The 18,593-nt window shown below is 42.1% G+C and overlaps 2 protein-coding genes across 2 annotated transcripts; both read left to right on the forward strand.

Moving 5' to 3' along the window:
• The first annotated feature begins 5 nt into the window (after positions 1 to 5).
• Positions 6 to 2,903, forward strand: med21 (mediator complex subunit 21). The gene is made up of 4 exons (XM_079294163.1): positions 6 to 53; positions 438 to 552; positions 749 to 849; positions 2,543 to 2,903. Exons 1-4 carry the CDS (start codon positions 12 to 14, stop codon positions 2,720 to 2,722), a joined length of 438 nt encoding a protein of 145 aa, XP_079150289.1. The 5' UTR covers positions 6 to 11; the 3' UTR covers positions 2,723 to 2,903.
• A 1,658-nt stretch (positions 2,904 to 4,561) lies between these two features.
• LOC306795981 (serine/threonine-protein kinase 38-like) lies at positions 4,562 to 15,815 on the forward strand. Its single transcript, XM_079294736.1, has 14 exons — positions 4,562 to 4,831; positions 7,586 to 7,725; positions 8,066 to 8,117; positions 8,236 to 8,358; positions 8,492 to 8,575; positions 8,667 to 8,790; positions 8,935 to 9,089; positions 9,190 to 9,292; positions 9,409 to 9,470; positions 9,680 to 9,797; positions 10,647 to 10,770; positions 10,860 to 10,955; positions 11,674 to 11,765; positions 11,995 to 15,815. Exons 2-14 carry the CDS (start codon positions 7,598 to 7,600, stop codon positions 12,117 to 12,119), a joined length of 1,386 nt encoding a protein of 461 aa, XP_079150862.1. The 5' UTR covers positions 4,562 to 4,831; positions 7,586 to 7,597; the 3' UTR covers positions 12,120 to 15,815.
• The last annotated feature ends 2,778 nt before the right edge of the window (positions 15,816 to 18,593 follow it).

The following is an 18,593-nucleotide window of genomic DNA, read 5'->3' on the forward strand; positions in this document are numbered from 1 at the left end:
TTACAGAAAACATGGCGGACAGGCTAACGCAACTCCAGGACGCTGTCAACTCGGTAGGACACATTTATAGTATTTCGCTGAAGAAGAATAACTCTGTTTGGACTGGTCATGTTATTTGAAGGTGGAAGGTGGTGTCTTGTGGCTCCATTATGTTCAGCAACTTTGTAAACATGGCTACATCACTGGGTAGCGAACGACCAGGGGCCTGGTACGTTACCACGAACAAGTTTAGCTTCAGGTTATATTGCACACAGTCAAACACATTTGGTACAGTGTTAGAGTCTTAAAACATTGGAACCTCAAAGTGATGCAATGTCACTATAAAGCTAACGGGTGGCTGACTGACACGGTATATTGCTAGGCGTATTAACGAATAACATTATAGCTTCCTGAATGGAAGTAAGTACGGTCCAAATGGTGTTGTTTTGTGTGTCCAGCTCGCAGATCAGTTCTGTAATGCCATCGGCGTCCTGCAGCAATGTGCGCCTCCTGCCTCCTTCAACAACATCCAGACAGCTATCAACAAAGATCAGCCAGCGAACCCAACCGAAGGTGAATTGTTTGTTTTCTCTTGTCTTCTTATTAATATATATCTTGCCTCTTGACCATTTCTGGTTAACATTGATACAGCAGTCAACTGTTGACCTTATCAAATTGAGAAATGTTGGCAGATGGGATCAACGTTGATCCATAACACTTAAAATGCTATTGGCATAATTTCTGTTACTATTATTTTATCCCTCCCCAGAATATGCCCAGCTGTTTGCAGCCCTGATCGCCAGAACAGCCAAAGATGTGGATGTACTAATCGACTCCCTGCCCAGTGAGGAGTCCACGGCAGCTCTGCAGGTCAGCACAGGCACAATTAACTTTCAGACATTTCGGTTACAGGTTCTATGATCAACACAAGCCCAGCTAGTGTTTCTTGCTTCCAGTCAGCAGAGGGAGCCAAGTGAACACTTTGTACAGCTGCTTTTTACAATTTGACAAGGAAAATGATGTCATGGGTTTACAATAAATAACCAAATGATTGCAGTCAATTTTCAGGCATCACTTCTAGTTATTAATTGTGAGAATCCTAGAGGTTAGTAATATACTGCTGGAAGAACATTTTTCAATTACTGACATATACACACTAATCAATCGGTTTATTTATATATATATATATATATATATTTTTTTTTATGACATTGTTACACAATTTTTGTGTAGATAGTTTACAGTTTGATCAGTTAAAGTGGCTATTCTCAACCACCATTTATTATGACAGGCGGTGATGGGTGAGGGTAGCAGAATATGTATTTAGGTCATTACAGCTGACAGTGGCAGAACAAGTATTTACATCCCATTTTTTTTCCTGTTTTTGGCATTTTATTTTTTCTCATTTATTCGGGAAGTTTGTCCTCGGAACATTAATAAATATCAGAAGTCGGCCTCAAATGAAAAACAGTTTGAGACCCCCTGATTTTAGGAGTCTCAGATCAGATGCAACAACTTCTCAGAAGAATATTTAATGTGTTTATCCAGGGTCACTGAGTTTTTATGAGGAGCCTTTTTAAGTTAATTTCCTATTTCCTCCACAAAGGAAATCGAGAGGAAAGGTTGCTTCTGTGTCCGTGTTGATTCCTGTCCTAAAGATAGAAGGTTATATTCGATGAAATCAATCATCCTTACAGGTTAAAACTAATGCAAGTGATACGAGTGAGTACTCGATGTGTATCTGGAATGACTGAGGACAGCTGAATGAATCTCAGCTGACCACGACTTCCTTTTCGAGCACTGATATTTATCGCTATAGATTCAAAGTCACACCAGTTAGTCTTCAACAGCTGAAATACACAGACTATGTAATGTGACAGACCAACACCGTCACTGCTGGACTCTTGACATGAGAGGACATGTGAGGACGCTTCCCATGGATATCCTCAATGTCCTCTTGTTCCAAATAAGCACACTATGTTTGAAGCTCTTTCCAACATAAAGATAGAAAGATGGAGTACTTTGTTAATCCTAGTGGGAGATTGTAGCCAAGTCACGCATGATGATGATGATCCAAAACTAACATTTAAAGGAGACTCAAAGAAGTAGAAAATACCATTATTAAGAACATAAATGCATCTAATTCTAAACTAAACCCATGCAATACCTCTAAATATATACAACGGTAGTACCCGGTAGTATTCTGAGCTTGCTTCGTGCAGGTGTTGTTGGTTCTGCATATTGTCTTGTGTTGCCATAGAGAAGTGCTTACGTAATTGGAGTTGCTTACATGAGTGCTGGAAATAACTGTACAGTGAATCTATGTATACACTTGTGATGTGTGGCATGAAAGCGTGACACAATATGGTGTTTGTAGACGAGACTTCATATGTCATCCGATATAAAAGAAGTACGAGAACCTCAAAACTATACTTGAGGAGTAAATGTACAAGAGTATGTTTGCATGTATATAAAAGAAAATATTTACACTCTCCCATCAGTCATTTGATGGACAGAAAGCTCCGCCCCCTATCGTTGTAAACAACATGTTCCCTCTCATCAGGCGGCCAGTCTGCGGCAGCTGGAGGAGGAGAACCATGACGCAGCAGCTCGTCTGGAGGAGGTGGTTTACCGCGGCGATGTGCTCCTGGAGAAGATCCAGAGCGCGCTGGCTGACATCGCCCAGTCTCAGCTCCGCACGCGCAACGGAGCACCGAGCCAGCCCTCGCCGGCCGAATCCTGACCCGCTGTGTCTGTGTGCATAACGCAGTCCTGGACAATTCTCAATCTGACTCTTTACCCTCAGACATCAGCTGCAAGCTTCAAAACACTCAAAGAATATGTCTGCAAAGACCAAAACGGTCGATGAAACATAATTAGTTTTTTTTGTCTTTGTTTTTTTAAATAAAGCTTGAACAAACACAGTGGAGACTTCAGAACTTTTTGTATCTTTAAAACAGATTTTTTTTGTGTGTCACAAAATTGATTTGGGGAAAAATTTGGAAGTGTTTTTATCTCCAGATCACGAAGGATGTGTATTGTTGAATGTGGCGCTTACAAGCGAAGTTTCCCTCCCTCAAATCATAAATGACTCACGTTTCAGAGGATAAGTACGAGTTAAAAAATTAATTTTTCATCTATAGAATATGAAAATACATAATAATGCCTCACTAATTAACTGTTTATTGATGTAATTCCTTTTTAAATTTGATAAAATAGTCATTCTGTCTCCTCTGACAGTCTTAAAAGATACTTGGTTGAACTGTTAATGTTTAAAAATCCAGCTCTAATTCGTTGTTCACACAACAGTGGTGACGTGTGGCCTTAATTTCACTCAAATCAAAAAGTGGCTCCGGGCCAGAGAGTTTATAGCCCAAATCTAAATATAGGTGCTGTGTCACGGCTCAGTGGGCCCCACTGATGTGAGGAATATAAAAACAGCCTTGTCTGCTGGACACCACACCCAGATGTGTTAGCAGGGCACACCCACATCTGTGCATGTTGACATCATGACTCTTACAGTAAAAAACACTCGACCCGTCCAAATAAGGACATTCATGGCCTGAACTGTCAACACAAGTTTCCTGTTGGTGTTTTGTTTTCTTCTTTTTTTCTGCTGTAGTTAGTTTTATTTTGATTTACTGCATACACCTCTTCTTTGTCTTATTGATTAATAGGAAATCAAAGATGAGGGCAAATGCATTTCCATTCGAAGCGCCCTTGCTGGGATGATTGGAGGAAACAAGACAGTTTCTTATGGAATTTCTAGATTGCAACTTTGTAGTGTGAAATCATAATCTGCAGTGTCTAGTTGTAACAGCGAACAAGTGTTTTACACATTTTTTGCCAAACAAGCTGCAGTCATCTTGAAATGTTCTACCAAAATTCTCAAATCTTGCCTTAATAGAAATATCTACCGTGATTTTATTGTGAGACAAAATGAGTCCTTTGAAATGTTTATGAGTACTGATTACAGTTTTGTATTTGTATAGCAGTGAAATTGTATTATTAATCATTGCTATACGTCTGTTTTCAAGAAAAAGCAGCAATTTGTAGTCTCGATCACAATGTGACCTCTTATTGACCTTAGATAGCCTCTTGTGGTTCACATGCCATTTGCTATTTATGTGTGAAGCAACTAATTAATTCAGTGTTGTTTGTATCACATGATTCTAAAATTGCATCATAATAATATTAGTTCTTATTTTTAATGGTTTGCACCGAGCATAACCAATACAATTATGTAACAACGCTTACAACTACTGTAGCCACAGACCAGCCTTTCATAGCTGCAGATGCTTGCTAGCCAAATGGACCTGCGTCCTGGAACGCAACCCTCGCGGGGTGGTTTATATCTCCTCATTGGCTGACACGCATGTCATTCTCATGCATTTTGCATGTATGATTGGCCAGCAGAAACCACAGGTTCCTTTGTTCATCGCTGATTGGTTCTTGCAGACGTCAATCAAATGCGACGCCGTTACGTAGCCGGAGCGTCAGATGAGTCCCACGGTCCCAAGAAGCCCCGCTGCTTATTTCATATATATTTTTTAGCAATAAAGGCGGTTGAAGCGCTGAAATTCGAGGTCAGGTAGCACAAATGGAAAAAGCAAAATAATTTAAAATGATTTCAGGTTAGCTTGCTGTCAACGTCAGCGCACATTTGTTGTTATTTGGCGTTGATGTCGGCGATGTTTACTGTGCAGCCTGATAAGTTCCTCTGAAGGGTGGTCAATCTCTGGATCCTCGAGCCGACCACTGCCTCAATACCAGGCAGAAAATACACAGTATATTTATCTTATATCGTGGGGTGGCGGCAAGCCAATAATTTACTCTGGAGCAGGACACGGAGGTAAGTGAAACATATTTCCCACAGAAGGCTCTTTATTTGAATGCTGTCGTATTTTTCATGGAACCTGCCAGACAGAGTAAAGGGAATATAGCAGTCCGCTAGCTAGCTAACACAACACAACCACAAACAGACTGTCTGTATGAAGTAACCTGATATTGTTAAAACGTATTAGTATTAACGTACAAAATAAAGAATATTAAATAGTGTCTGCCATCATGTGCCAGGCAGCAGTGGTGGCAGATAGAGGTAGTGACAGGGGGGCACAACAAGTTTAAATTGAGGTGAGTTGTAAGACCGTTAATGTGTGTCCGTAGCTCGTGCAGGTAAACGCGCCATCTCCGCAGGTGGACGAAGGACGTTTAATTCAGCACATTTAATTAAAAGCATTCCAGTTACGACACTCATTAAACGTGCAAAAAAAAGAAGTCAAACATTGACATTTATTTTGCCCACTTTAGCTTTGAAATAACATTGACAAAACACACCTGTCAATATATTTGAAATTAATCTTTTTTTGGCGTTTCTTTCCAATTCTGAAGCATATTCCAAAGTGTATATTACTACTGGAAAAACAAATGCTGCGAATAACGATATGAATAACAAACATATTTCCTTATTATGTGTAAAATAATACTGCACAATGTTTGGCATAATCCTGAATAATTGATACCATTAAGTTACCATTAAAAAATGTTAAGATGACTTTGAAAAACAAAAATGGCCGTTAAGCTTGAGAAGCAACGTTTGGGACAAAATGTTATTTTTGGTGTGTGTGCGCGCGCGAGCATCCCATTCCTTTCTCTGGCGTCATGACTGAGTCTTTTCATTCAGGACGGAAAGGGCTTCCTGTCGTGTGCGCGTGTGCGTGTGTGTGTGTCCAGATGTATGGAAATACACGCGCACATCCGAGCTGTAAAACCGTTTTTTATTCATTGTGACAAAATCGTTTACTTTTATTTGTAGATTATAGTTTTGGCCCAACAGATCCTGTCCCCTGTGTCAGGCTGCATGCTTTAGCTTGCTGTTATAGTGCCTTCCTTGTGCAGCCTTGTGTGTTTAGCTCGTGGGTGGATCTGGAGGACTTCAGGCCAAACTGAATCCCTTCAGACTGAGCTAACGGCCCGGCGTTTTCCACCTAGCTGGGGAAACGAGCACAGAACACATCCAAGCCATTAGGTGTGAACATTAAAGGGGAGCTACTCCCATTTTTAATATTCACATACGTCATTCCTATGGTCTAAATAATCCCAAAAAGATCAGTAAACATGAACAACTTTCTCTCAAATCCAAAAGCTAGAGTGCTGAAAAGTGTATGAATTTACTACAGCTGTCAACAGTGACATCTGTCAAATTTTCTACCATTCTCGTTGACCGAAAATACCACCAGTCCTTCTCAGAAATGTGACCTCTCATAGCGCCTATATGGGCTACTTGAGTGAGACCACAAGAGCTGCGATTAGCCTGCTTGTGCCGCTTTGTGTTTGATCAAGATTGTCATTCTATCGGTGATTACCAGTCTCCCTTTTACGCTGAGCTTCCTAGGAATGTTCAGCTCATCTGTGCCGGCCTCAGTAACTCTACAACAGCTTTGTTTGCCAGTGTCTCCCAACAAAAACCTCCCAAACCAGGCAGCGATGATTCAGAGAGTTTTCTCAGAAGTCAGGAATCATCTTGTTGTCACGGACGGGGAAAGGACCAGAGACCAGACGAAACATTGGTCCTGTCTCTGAGCTGCAGGGCTGTTTTTATCGCTGCTTGAGCTCATCAAGTCTGTCTGGTTGCGTTCTGCTGAAATCTTTTGACGAATCTGCTCATGTTGAGATTAAGAAGATTTAACTTCCCCTCTATCTGCTTACTTTAATTTATTTTACGTCATCATTAATGCTTAGTTAGTTATTCAAACAACCTCTTGCTTCTTGTTTCGTCTGCTCTCTGGGGTTTTTAATTCCACCCACACGAGGTCAGGGAAGATGTCAATATGTGCCCTTCTCGAGAAAGTAGTTCCCATAGTTCACACGAATACGAACTTAAATGCTGTTCTCATGTGAACGAGAAAGAATGACCGGCCTCCTCAGGTGACTTTTGTTCTACAGTCGTTCTTTGTCATTTTGATATCAGAGAGCTGTAATGATGCAAAGGAATGCGTACTGCGAAAGATCAGTGCAGAGTTCACTGATTAGTTCCTGGAATGCAGACAGCCAGCACATGATTCCCTGTCCCCACTCTGGGGGGTCACAAGAATATTTTAGTACCGGAGACCCGACTCCTGCCAGGGATCTGCTCCAGAGCTGTTCTCATTGAAATGGATAAATGGATAGTCCTCTGTTACCTTGTAGCGTTTGATAATATTTTCAATCTGAAAGTCTAAAGGACTTCGTTAATTTTATATTTAAAGGGGAACTCAACCGATTTCACACTTTAAGATCAGTTAATCCATCAGACTTCTCTCGTAGATTAGTCATGGGAAATAACATCCGTGATAGTTTTCCTTTTTGTATCAAGCAGCAAAAAGAAAGTTGCAAAAGCGTTACGCGTTTGAGTTCATTTGCTCGCATGCACGTCCTGTGATGTGACATCGCAGTGCTGAAACGATACATCATGCAGCCCTACATCCAATACTGTAGAGGACAGAAACACAGGGGTTAACTTATTAGACGCCACGTAGCTCTGTGTGTTGGTCCTCAAGGTAAAACTCCTCTCTGACGGTTGACAATACTTTACGGAGGACTGAATTGATTTTCTATCGTCTTGCAGGATAGTGTGGCCATGACGGGAGGGACTGAAGCCACCCTTCCCATGAGCAACCACACCCGAGAGAGGGTGACTGTGGCCAAGCTGACGCTGGAGAACTTCTACAGCACGCTGCTCACCCAGCACGAGGAGCGCGAGATGAGGTGAGAAGAGGAAGAAGGTCACCGTGACCTCACGCACTGACACGTTTTTGGCCGTAGCTCAAGAATTCATACGCTAATTATCACAATTTCATGCAAATGTCTAATAGGATAAAATGATGAAGTGGCGACATTTTGGACAGACATGGATGTAAACTGCAACACGACAGCGAGGCTGTAATTCTAGTTTTATTTTTTTTGCTGTACTTTCAAAGACATTCTCAAGATCTGTTTGAAGTAATAGAATCCGTCCTTGTCGGACGTATATTGTAAAGCAACTAGACGTACGGTGTTTTCTCGTTCAGATTTGCGTCGTGTGTGTGATACGCTGTATTGTTCACAGGCAGAAGAAGCTGGAGAAGGCCATGGACGAGGAGGGTTTGCCGGATGAGGAGGTACGGTGCGCTCCGTCGTCTCGTTTACGGACCGCAAATGATTTTCTTTCATTTTTTTTCTTTCTCTTCGACTTCCTCAGTTGACTCCCTGTCTGTCTATCTGTCTTGTGTTTTGCAGAAAGTAATGCGGCGCTCGCAGCACGCCCGTAAGGAGACCGAGTTCTTGCGACTGAAGCGGACGCGACTTGGCTTGGATGACTTTGAGTCCCTTAAAGTTATCGGACGGGGGGCTTTTGGAGAGGTACGGTGGAAGAAAAGCGTGCCAAAGCTCTTGTAAATCTTTATTAGAAATCAAACGACACCATGTTTTAATTAATCACAGCTAATCCCATTTGCTTTCCTTATGAACTCAACTGTGATGTCGTCTCCCTCAGGTCCGTTTGGTGCAGAAGAAAGACACGGGGCACATTTACGCCATGAAGATTTTGAGAAAGGCCGACATGCTGGAGAAAGAACAGGTCGGCACCACGGATCAAGAATGTTGAAGCTGCTGCTGCATTCGGGCTCTTGTACCGTCGGCGTCTCACGCTGTCTTCTGTCTCCCTGCAGGTCGCCCATATCCGGGCGGAGCGGGATATTCTGGTGGAGGCGGACGGCGCCTGGGTGGTCAAGATGTTCTACAGCTTCCAGGACAAGAGGAACCTCTACCTCATCATGGAGTTCCTGCCTGGAGGTTTGCACCGATCCGTTTGTTCGACCCTAGCATTTGAGCTCATTTAGTATGTCGAGTGTTTTTAAAACCCGAGATTCGCTGAACTGGACACAGGATGAATCGGACAGACAAACATGTTGTGCCGACCTCTGCCCTTGTTGATAGGCGACATGATGACCCTGCTGATGAAGAAGGACACTCTGTCCGAAGAGGCCACCCAGTTCTACATCGCGGAGACGGTCCTGGCCATCGACTCCATCCACCAGCTGGGCTTCATCCACAGAGACATCAAACCAGACAACCTGCTGCTGGACTCCAGGGTGAGACACAACGACAGACACCCACACGCCTCACTGACTGTCGGCAAACGCGCACAGCGTGGTGCGCGTGCCGACTTATTAAATGTTTGTTTGCTCACAGGGACACATGAAGCTGTCTGATTTCGGCCTGTGTACGGGACTGAAGAAGGCTCATCGCACAGAATTCTACAGGAACCTGACGCACAACCCGCCCAGTGACTTCTGTGAGTTCACCAGAAATAAAGCATTGATGAAAATAGATGCATATCAATGTGCGCTATAATAAGTGGTAACATATACTGTAACTGTTGGCGTGGTCACTCGCTGTACTCTCTCGCAGCCTTTCAAAATATGAACTCCAAGAGGAAAGCAGAAACCTGGAAGAAGAACCGGAGACAGCTGGTAAGCCCTTTTACTAAATAGAAGTGCAAGAAGAAGAAGCGTTTCTGAAAATATTGACACAGCAGCCTCTGAATCCTGGTTAACTTAATGTAAATAATCAACCTGACAGGAACATGTTGGACTACTTGGTTTTACTGGTTGGTTTATTTCTTTCTAATGAATATATTCCAACCCAGAGCCCTCACCTTCTGTCTTTCTGTGACTTTCAGGCGTATTCTACTGTGGGAACGCCGGACTACATTGCTCCTGAAGTCTTCATGCAGACGGGATACAACAAGCTGTGTGACTATTGGTCTCTGGGTGTCATCATGTACGAAATGCTCATCGGTAAGCAGTCTGTGTGTAACACAGAGAGGTGAAGGAAATAAATCTGGAAAATGGAAGTCACAGATATTTGGCATAATTGTTTGAATGTGTAAAAGATTTAGAAGTATTGAAAACATTGCAGGGGCCACACATTTAATAATGTGTGAAATGTCTTGAAGGGATAGTTTGATTTGTTTGAAGTGGGGTTGATCGAGGTACTTCTCCATAGTCTGTGTACTACTACAGTAGATGGAGTTTAGAGAAACAGACAGGTGCAAAGCTATGTACTGCTGTGGGCGGGGCCAGTAGCAAAACCTGTTTTGCCACCTATAAAAATTTTAAAAAGAGTACGCTATATTTACAATATTTTCTCTGCTCTCTTCAAAGCCACAACATACTGCATGTAGTTTTACATGGCAGAACACAGAAGTTGCTGGTCTACCGAGTCTGGTGGCTTTGAAGAGGGCATGAATGGATATAATTGCTTCAGTCTCTACGTCTGAAAGGGCTGTCTGACCTCACGGTAAAGCAGGGAGAATATTCTAAATTTAGCGTACATGTAAACTGATATTGATTATTTTGTTTGTGTAAACCGTTTTGCTGCTGCCCGCGTACACAGCAGTATGTCGCTCTACTGGTACTCCTGTCTACTTGTAGGTAATACGCTGATTATGGATCCGTACATCACACAGCCCCACTTCAAAACATCCGAACTATCCCTTAATATTTGCTGTACACAGGAACAATTACAGTAGATCACTTGCCATCTTACATGTTGCATGTATGATTGACACATGACCTAACCGGCTGCTGTCGGTGGACTTTAGGTTGTACTGCCGTACGTTTGTAATGCTTGTTGGCTGTGTTCAGGTTACCCGCCCTTCTGCTCTGAGACGCCACAGGAGACGTACAGGAAGGTGATGAACTGGAAGGAAACCCTCGTCTTCCCCCCCGAAGTCCCCATCTCAGAGAGGGCCAAAGACTTGATATTAAAGTATGTTCACGTGACGGCCGCGTGCTGAACATGTTTGTGTGAATGATTGTCCAAATACTGTATGACGGTGTGCCGTTTGTGTGTTCCAGGTATTGCACTGATTCAGAGAACAGGGTTGGAGCTGTGAGCGTGGAGGAGATCAAGAGTCATCAGTTTTTTGAGTCGGTGGACTGGGAGCACATCAGGTACATGAACACTGACATAAATGTGGTGGCAATGCAACGTGTCTGAATAACCGCTGAGTCACTTTTACTTCAAAAGCCAAGAAGGCAGTTTAAATAGGTAAAACCATCATCGGGCTGTATGGGGATGCTGAATGTCTGATTTTACGGACTTGATCTTTCTCCGACTGAATCATGATTTATATCGTAGGTGATTTAGATATCAGCCTATTAATTCTACTGTATTTGTTATTAAACATTTTATTTGTTTGAATATACACCTGAATTATTACCTTTTTAGTTGCAAGATAGCCAAAGACCTGGAATAATTACACACATACGCACATATTCAGCACAATCAAAATATACATTTAGCAATAACAGCTAGAAACGCTAAGAGAGATAAAGTTCCTTAATCGCTGACTCTAGCTAACGTGTTCTTATGAAACTAATTCTCCCATAGATTCATCCATGTTGTATTGTATCTGGACAGGATGTATTTTTCTACATAATATTACTATTAATAAAAATGTTGTTATCCTTCTGTCTGCGAACTGCTATAATGGATAAAATGTAATTTCTGTCGGGTCAAAAGCAAACTGAGAAACTGTTGTGTCTGCATTGATCTCTTCCGCTCAGTTTCAGTACTATGGACAGCGGTGCACCTCTACACACGACAAACGGCGTTTAACATTCCTTATTTCTGTGGCCATCCACGATTCTCCCCGTCTTGCCTCCACAGGGAGCGTCCTGCAGCCATCTCCATCGAAATCAAGAGCATCGACGACACCTCAAACTTTGACGACTTCCCCGAATCGGACATCCTTCAGCCAGGTTTGTCCCGTGGAATCCTCTGCTAGCACTGCAGGAAAACCAGGAAGCATTAGCCCGGGGTTTTGATTCAGACAGAGCATGATTATAGATGAGTCATGACTGATGAATGAAACGGATTCTAAACAACGATTACTCTCTTTATACTATAACGGCTCTAAATGGGCCTTTTCGGTTACATGATGCAGTGGCAAAATAATAACACCACCTCTTGTTCTGTGTTCCTCAACAGCCAACGCGACAGAGCCGGACTTCAAATCGAAGGATTGGGTGTTCCTCAACTACACGTACAAACGCTTTGAGGGTCTGACTCAGCGAGGCACCATCCCCACATACATGAAGCCAGGGAAGGCCTGACACGGGGAGACGGACAGACAGACGTTTACGGACACAGGGTCGGGCCGCCGAGCCCCGCTGGTGCTGAAAGGCTGCGCCGTCGGGCCTCTCGGTATAAATTTAACCCTCATCACAAGTCATTTAGGTCTGCTCAGCCGCCGCAAGAACGCCACGAGCTCTGAAATGAAGGAGCGTTACCGCATTACCTCGGTTGTTTATATCGTATACTCGTGCCGTCTTTAGCCACAGCTCTCAGGCCAGCTCACTAACTAGGACACTAAATCAGCATATCTGCATGTACAGTCCGGAGAGGGTGCTTCACTGCCCAGAGAGCGACAGTGGAACGGAGGATTAACTGCGATAGTTTCTACTCAGGCGGCTCAATTAGCTCTGATGCAAGCGCCATTTCTAATACTCAAGACGAGCTCTATTCGCTGTAGTCGGAATGATAAGTTAGTCAGAACAGGTACACCTCTCTCTTGTTCTCGCCCGTACTGTTCCAGCATGATTTCAAGGGGTTTGGCTCACTCTCTGCTTTGTACTTAGGACTTACTCCCACTAACGAAGGTAGCATCCATTTGTGGTGGTGGTAGTTAGCAAAATGCTAGTGGACCCCAATAGGTCAGTTAGCATCAAATTATTCTGGGACAAATAGGAATGTTGACTCCATTGTTTTTATAGGCCTTAGTGTTACAGGCTTGTTAGCCCTGCTAGCAGTGTAGCTGTTACGATTAGATGAAGTGTCATAACTTCTGTGATCTCTTAACTTTTCCTCTAGCGCCGTCATCAGGTCAAAAATAGTTTGTCCCATATTTTATTTTTACATTATTTTTTCTGACCAAATATATCTCTAAAGCTGACGACTGACTTTCCCATCAGCACCAGCCCTACTAGTGCTAACGAGCTAAACTAAGATGGCGAACATGGGAAACCTGGTTAACATCAACATGTTAGCAGTGTCTGTGGACGTTAGTATGCTAATGTTAGCTTTTAGCTCAAATGTGACAATCTATTTATAGAAAATACAGGCTGGGAATTATTTTAAAGTGTAAATGTTTTCATTGTAACAGTAGTATAATTATTTTGGCCTGTGATGGGGAGATTGAATTGGACGTGTCTCGCTGTTTTCAGTAACAATCAACATTAAAGGGAGAGGAAATAAAACTCAAATATGCTGGAACCGTCCTTTAACCATCGCGGTGCGACTCTGTGTCGGCTCTTTAGGACAACTCTGACGCTTTTCTAGCGGAGGCAAGACCTGTTGCCAGGAAACGTGTGAAAGCAGTTTTCCCCGTGCTTGATCTCCGTTAGCGGAGCGTCGGCCATTCACGATCACGATTCACGCATCCAGAGTGGCTCACTTGCCTTCAGAGCCAGTTGTGTTCGTTTGTGCTGCAGTAGTTATTCCCCCTGATCTTATTTCTAACGAGCCAGAGGGCCGATCTGTTCCTTCTTAGATGGACGAAACATGCAAAGTGCCTTTTTAAAATAGCAGATGAATATTTAACCAGATGTGTTAGCGATGTTATCGGAGATTAATCATCGGGTGTCAATTACTTTTAGAAATGTTAACGCTGTTTGAAGGAGGGAAAAGTGATGCTAAGACAGCAAAAAGAAAAAGAGAGCTCTGATGTGTCACTTCTATTGCGTGTGTCTGCAGAGTGATGACAGAGCGATGAAACGAAGGTAACGCAGGTTAGATAATTAAACAAGGGGCTCATAAATACGATGCTCTAGTCAAACGCAACGAACAAAGTGTGTTTGTTGAAGATTAAGCTAAACTAGAAATAAAATAAGACTAGTTTAACATTGTGGATATGTTCGACACATGTACGTTAGGTTCCAGATGTATTTAATGTTATTTTTCACCCCCTTCCCCCTAAAAAGCTAACGTCAGGCCTGTTTTACTCAACAAAACGAGCCACTTAACCACCGCGTCTGCTCAGAGTTGTGACGCGCTAAAAATAGTAACCAAAGAACTCTGATCATCACACGCCGTCGGTCTGAACGCACATTCAGATGTCGCTGTCGCTTACTGCACTTAACGTTAAACTACCTTTTGAATAAAACACCGTTGCACGAGAGAAACTCGGCTACGGAATAATTTTCCATTCCTACGCTTGTCGGGTGAGTGAGTGAGCAGAGGCAGATGTTTCTCAGTTGGCACATCTGTTCAGTGTGTCAAAATGCAAGTAAAGCTAGAAGTGTCTACTGAGGACTTTACCATATTGGACACAGGACTCTCAGATTAAACCGGTTGTGATGCTGTTTCTGAGGAAATAGGGGAAGTGGTCTTGCCGTTTAATAAATTAGAGCGGTGTGTATAAATGTAATACACCTGTACTGTCTCTCCTTATATTGTATCTGTTTAACCAGGTAGTCCTGTTACAATTAGCCAAGAAAGCTCCATGAGGACTTGCATTGTTTGTTTGTTTGCAGACAACAAAAGCGATCTACAAATTAGTGTTATTTCTGCATTATTTATTATTTTTCATGTTTGTTGATGGATGAGATTTTGTCCTAGTATTGAGTGCATTTAAATTGGATGATTTTCATATCTGCTATAAAGACGCACTCCGGTGATTTAGTGTTGCACCTCGTTGAAGCCAGAGATGTTTTAAAAAGAATGGTCAAATGTAATTGAGTGAACTGACTTTGATGTGAAAAAAAAGTGTGTCGTGTCCCTTTAAATGCAAACAAACGCATCACATCAGATAGACAAACATAATAAACCAGTCTCACACACACACACAATAAAAATCCAAATCTGTCATTGTGACGCAAATACAAATCAAATCAAAGCTACGACTAGTCTGGAAGATGTGGTCCTACTGGAGCGCGACAGATGCATGATGGGGGTTTTGCTGATTGCTGCAGCTGCTGATTCCTCGGTTGTGTCTAATCACTGGAGCACGAACCGCCCTGGGAGAGGCCAAACCGCTGTGCTCATAGCGTCCGGTTTCACAGCCAAACACTTAACGATTGTTCGTGAGGAATGTGTGTGAGTGCTGCTGCTCGGGACTAGAAGGACGTTTTCACCACGTAGATTTCGGTGCTTTTTGTTGTTGTGAGGTGATGAGTGACCTTGTTCAATGTCAAACTCGTGTTCTGTGTTCTTTTTCCCCTTTCAACATTAGATGAAAACTGGAGGGTAAATACTGCATTTGGCATTCATACACTTCAGCATAAGTACGAGATGACTTGAGAGCCATTACTGTGGCACTTTATCTAAAGGGAGCTAAATTATTGACTTCATTTCCCCGCGAGGTTGAGAAGAGTTCAGGAAATATTCAAGTTAAGCCGGACAATTCATTTCTGACGGACCAAACAAGCTCGCTATATATATATATATATATAAATAAATAATCTCATGATTAATGTTTGGAGAAGTCCCGCTCATCGGAGGATAAGGTGTATTTATCCTTTTAGAAAAGCAGTTCACTCAGACGTAAAGGATAAAAGCAGATTAAAGGCCCATTCACATCTATGGAGTCTAGTTTTAGATGGAAGTTGTCTCTGCCTCGGAAACCTCAGCGCCCAGGGACTTGGCGAATATGTAAACCCCCCCCCCCCCCCTTTGTTAAAGCAAGAATTCAGTCTCAAGATTCTCACGTGTAAGGTTTAACAGAGAAACTCCACAGGACTGTCGTGAGGTATTTTGTGTAACGCTGTGTGCATATTGTTGTAGACACTTGAAGGAAACTGACTGTGGAGTGACAGAGGAAATGCTCATTAATATATTCATTCTCATTCATGAGTTTTCATGTTGATGAATTGCTTAAAACAATAGAAATTAAACAGTTTGTCTTTTTTTTCTTGTTATTGTGGAGTGGTTCAGGAACTTAAGACTAGATGTCCCATAAACACATGTGTGGAGGCCTGGAGAACGCTTTGAAAACATTAACTCTACAGCACATTATTAAAAGGGGATGTAAACATCATCCATTCAGTCCTAAACTAACTAATCACAATAGCTAAGGTTTGGTGTCCGGAGTCAAAACAAACCTATGTGGCAGATACAAAACAGAAAAAGTACACTGATGCAACAAAGTACTCTCACAATGATCATTTGTACGAATGTAGGATTTACTCTTGACTGAGTTTACAGTAATATAGCGTGTGTTGTATTTTCATACAGATGTTTCCTGTTTTATCTCCACACTGCTGACTATCAAACAGAGATGCAAAAACACGGAAGACAAAAATATATATGACAAAAAAAAATTATGTTTGGGAAAGGCATTGAACAAAAAGTAAGGATTTCCAAAACAGAGTTCCGATTAACCAAATAAATGAGGAAAAAAATAGTTTTTAAAGCAGCACAGTGTGTTGCTGTGATCTACTGAGGCCACTAGAGGGAGCTCCTGATGCACACGAGTGCAGCTGGTCGGGATCTTATGAATGGATGCTAAGGCGCACAGCTGTTCCAGGTGTTGTCAAAGCACAAACCGCTATCTCCGAGGTCGGTTGATGATTTCATAACAAAGGATCAAATGCTGCTGCAGTGAAAGACATCGCTGTTTTTATTCATTCCTAAAATGAATTCGACAGCAATAACAACACATTACCTAATATTCATACATTATATTTCTAGATGTGTGTTGTCACACACTTTTATACAAATATAAGTCTGGTGTGTAATGCTGTCGGAGCATTTGAACTTCCAGCCTCATTTACCTTCTGTGTGAATATGAGTGATGTTCGGCTGTGGGAAATAATTGCCCCCTTTTCCACTTATGCAAAGTTGTTTTCCTCAGTTTAAAAGTTGCCCCATGTTTTTTATTTTTTATTTTATCCACCACCACATCAGTGATTCAACTAGGACATCTAAATGTTTGGGCGGAGTACTGACACTGTGAGGTCACAGGCGGAACGACACGAAGACGAACACATATAAGTAGTTCCACCTGGAGGTGGACATTCCAGACCCTACAAACAGGCCTGCGGGCCAAACCCGGACCATTCATACATCGTATTGTTTTGAATGTGAAAAGGCTACACTGTGATATTGGAGGAGGTTTTTCAAGTGATTTGTAAATATAGTTTAAGCTAAATTAGTTGTAAAACTTTTAACTCAATGAAAACAAATCATTGTGTGTAGGGCACTCAAGAGAAGCAAGGAAAATAGCTGAATTTAGGATATTAAGAAAGCAATTCCAATATGGACTAAACAGTATTACTGTAACAGACTGTCATGTTTAACGTTTTGTATTGGAGATGTTATGTCCCTTCAGGGTTGCCGTAGAGGTAAAGCATCTCCCGCCTCTGGTCGAAGGGGAAGAACAAAAATAAAGAGAGATGTGTGGTCTCCCGACTCCGCTTATTATCGCCCTCATACACGAACCCAGGACGCTCGGTCACACTACCTATGAAATCATGGCCGCACAATGAGTTCATACACATGCCTGCAGATATATCCATGTTGGGATTTTTTCTTTTCTTCTTGAGTGTCCCACACACAAGTAATAGCCGTTTGTAATATCAGTAACATCATTACTACTGCCTCAAATAGTTCTAATATCCCCCTGAAAGTTTCTCAGAGCGACGTTTTTCGTGTTTCCTGTCCACTTACGACGTTTCCGGGTTGGTCAAATGCACGGGGACTGTAATTCATCTGCATACGGTTTTTAAAATGGGTTACCGAGCTAACTTTCGCTACGTGACCGTCGAGTTATATACTATATAGGTCAACATGTTTCTCGTTGGCACGTGGAGCCTTCTGTCTTATGTAAAGTCTCGTGCAAAGTCCTGGAATTACACTATGTAGGTGAGAGCCGAAGATCGTCAAGTATTGGAAAAGACGTGTCACTTTGACTTTTTTAAAACTGAGGACACCATTGAAATACTTCCCAAAAGTAGCCTACTTTTACTTCTTTAGTCGCTTTTGACATCGATTGATGTTGTGTTTTAGAAATTCACAGACATCAGGTATTTGCATTGATCAGCAGTTTCAAGCTCCCCATTGACACCTCCAGTCATCTCCTTCCTCTTCTGAGCCTTGTCACACAGACATGTCTTTGTTACCTGTGATTATCCCTGGGAATCTTCACACCTAAACACTCTGGTTAAACTGCAACCCCCATTTGGTTACTTCCCCTTATCAAAGCACAGAGACACCCCATATGGTCCTGTTACCACTCCTCAGTACACAATCATATGTCACATATAGTTTTGTTAGTGAGGAAGGCACATATACTAAATCAGTGGAAATGTACTAGCACACTAACATTTTCTATCACATATGATAAATATATTGATGTAAAACGCAGCAAGATCGTCCCATTATCAGTATTGTATATAACTTGATATCATGTATGAAGGAAGTCCACGTCGCCATGGGGACAAAAACCTTTACTGAAGTAGAGGATGCCATTTTAACAGTTTTGTACTTTGTAATTTCATTTGTATTTTGTGTGGAAGGACCATATCAGACACAGATAATTATTCAGGGTATGTTTGTGTCTTAAAAGCATATCTTTAATGCTATTCAAACAG

The sequence above is a fragment of the Melanostigma gelatinosum genome (assembly GCF_949748355.1).
Source record: "Melanostigma gelatinosum genome assembly, chromosome: 22".
Taxonomy (NCBI): Eukaryota; Metazoa; Chordata; class Actinopteri; order Perciformes; family Zoarcidae; genus Melanostigma; species Melanostigma gelatinosum.

Bases quoted from the DNA above. Each gene is read 5' to 3' on its own strand.
- med21 (XM_079294163.1), top strand. From the start codon at position 12: ATGGCGGACAGGCTAACGCAACTCCAGGACGCTGTCAACTCG. The intron at 54-437 runs GTAGGACACATT...TTGTGTGTCCAG, and splicing joins TCCAGGACGCTGTCAACTCG to CTCGCAGATCAGTTCTGTAA. The intron at 850-2,542 runs GTCAGCACAGGC...CCCTCTCATCAG, and splicing joins AGTCCACGGCAGCTCTGCAG to GCGGCCAGTCTGCGGCAGCT.
- LOC306795981 (XM_079294736.1), top strand. From the start codon at position 7,598: ATGACGGGAGGGACTGAAGCCACCCTTCCCATGAGCAACCACACCCGA. The intron at 8,576-8,666 runs GTCGGCACCACG...GTCTCCCTGCAG, and splicing joins ACATGCTGGAGAAAGAACAG to GTCGCCCATATCCGGGCGGA. The intron at 11,766-11,994 runs GTTTGTCCCGTG...GTTCCTCAACAG, and splicing joins ATCGGACATCCTTCAGCCAG to CCAACGCGACAGAGCCGGAC.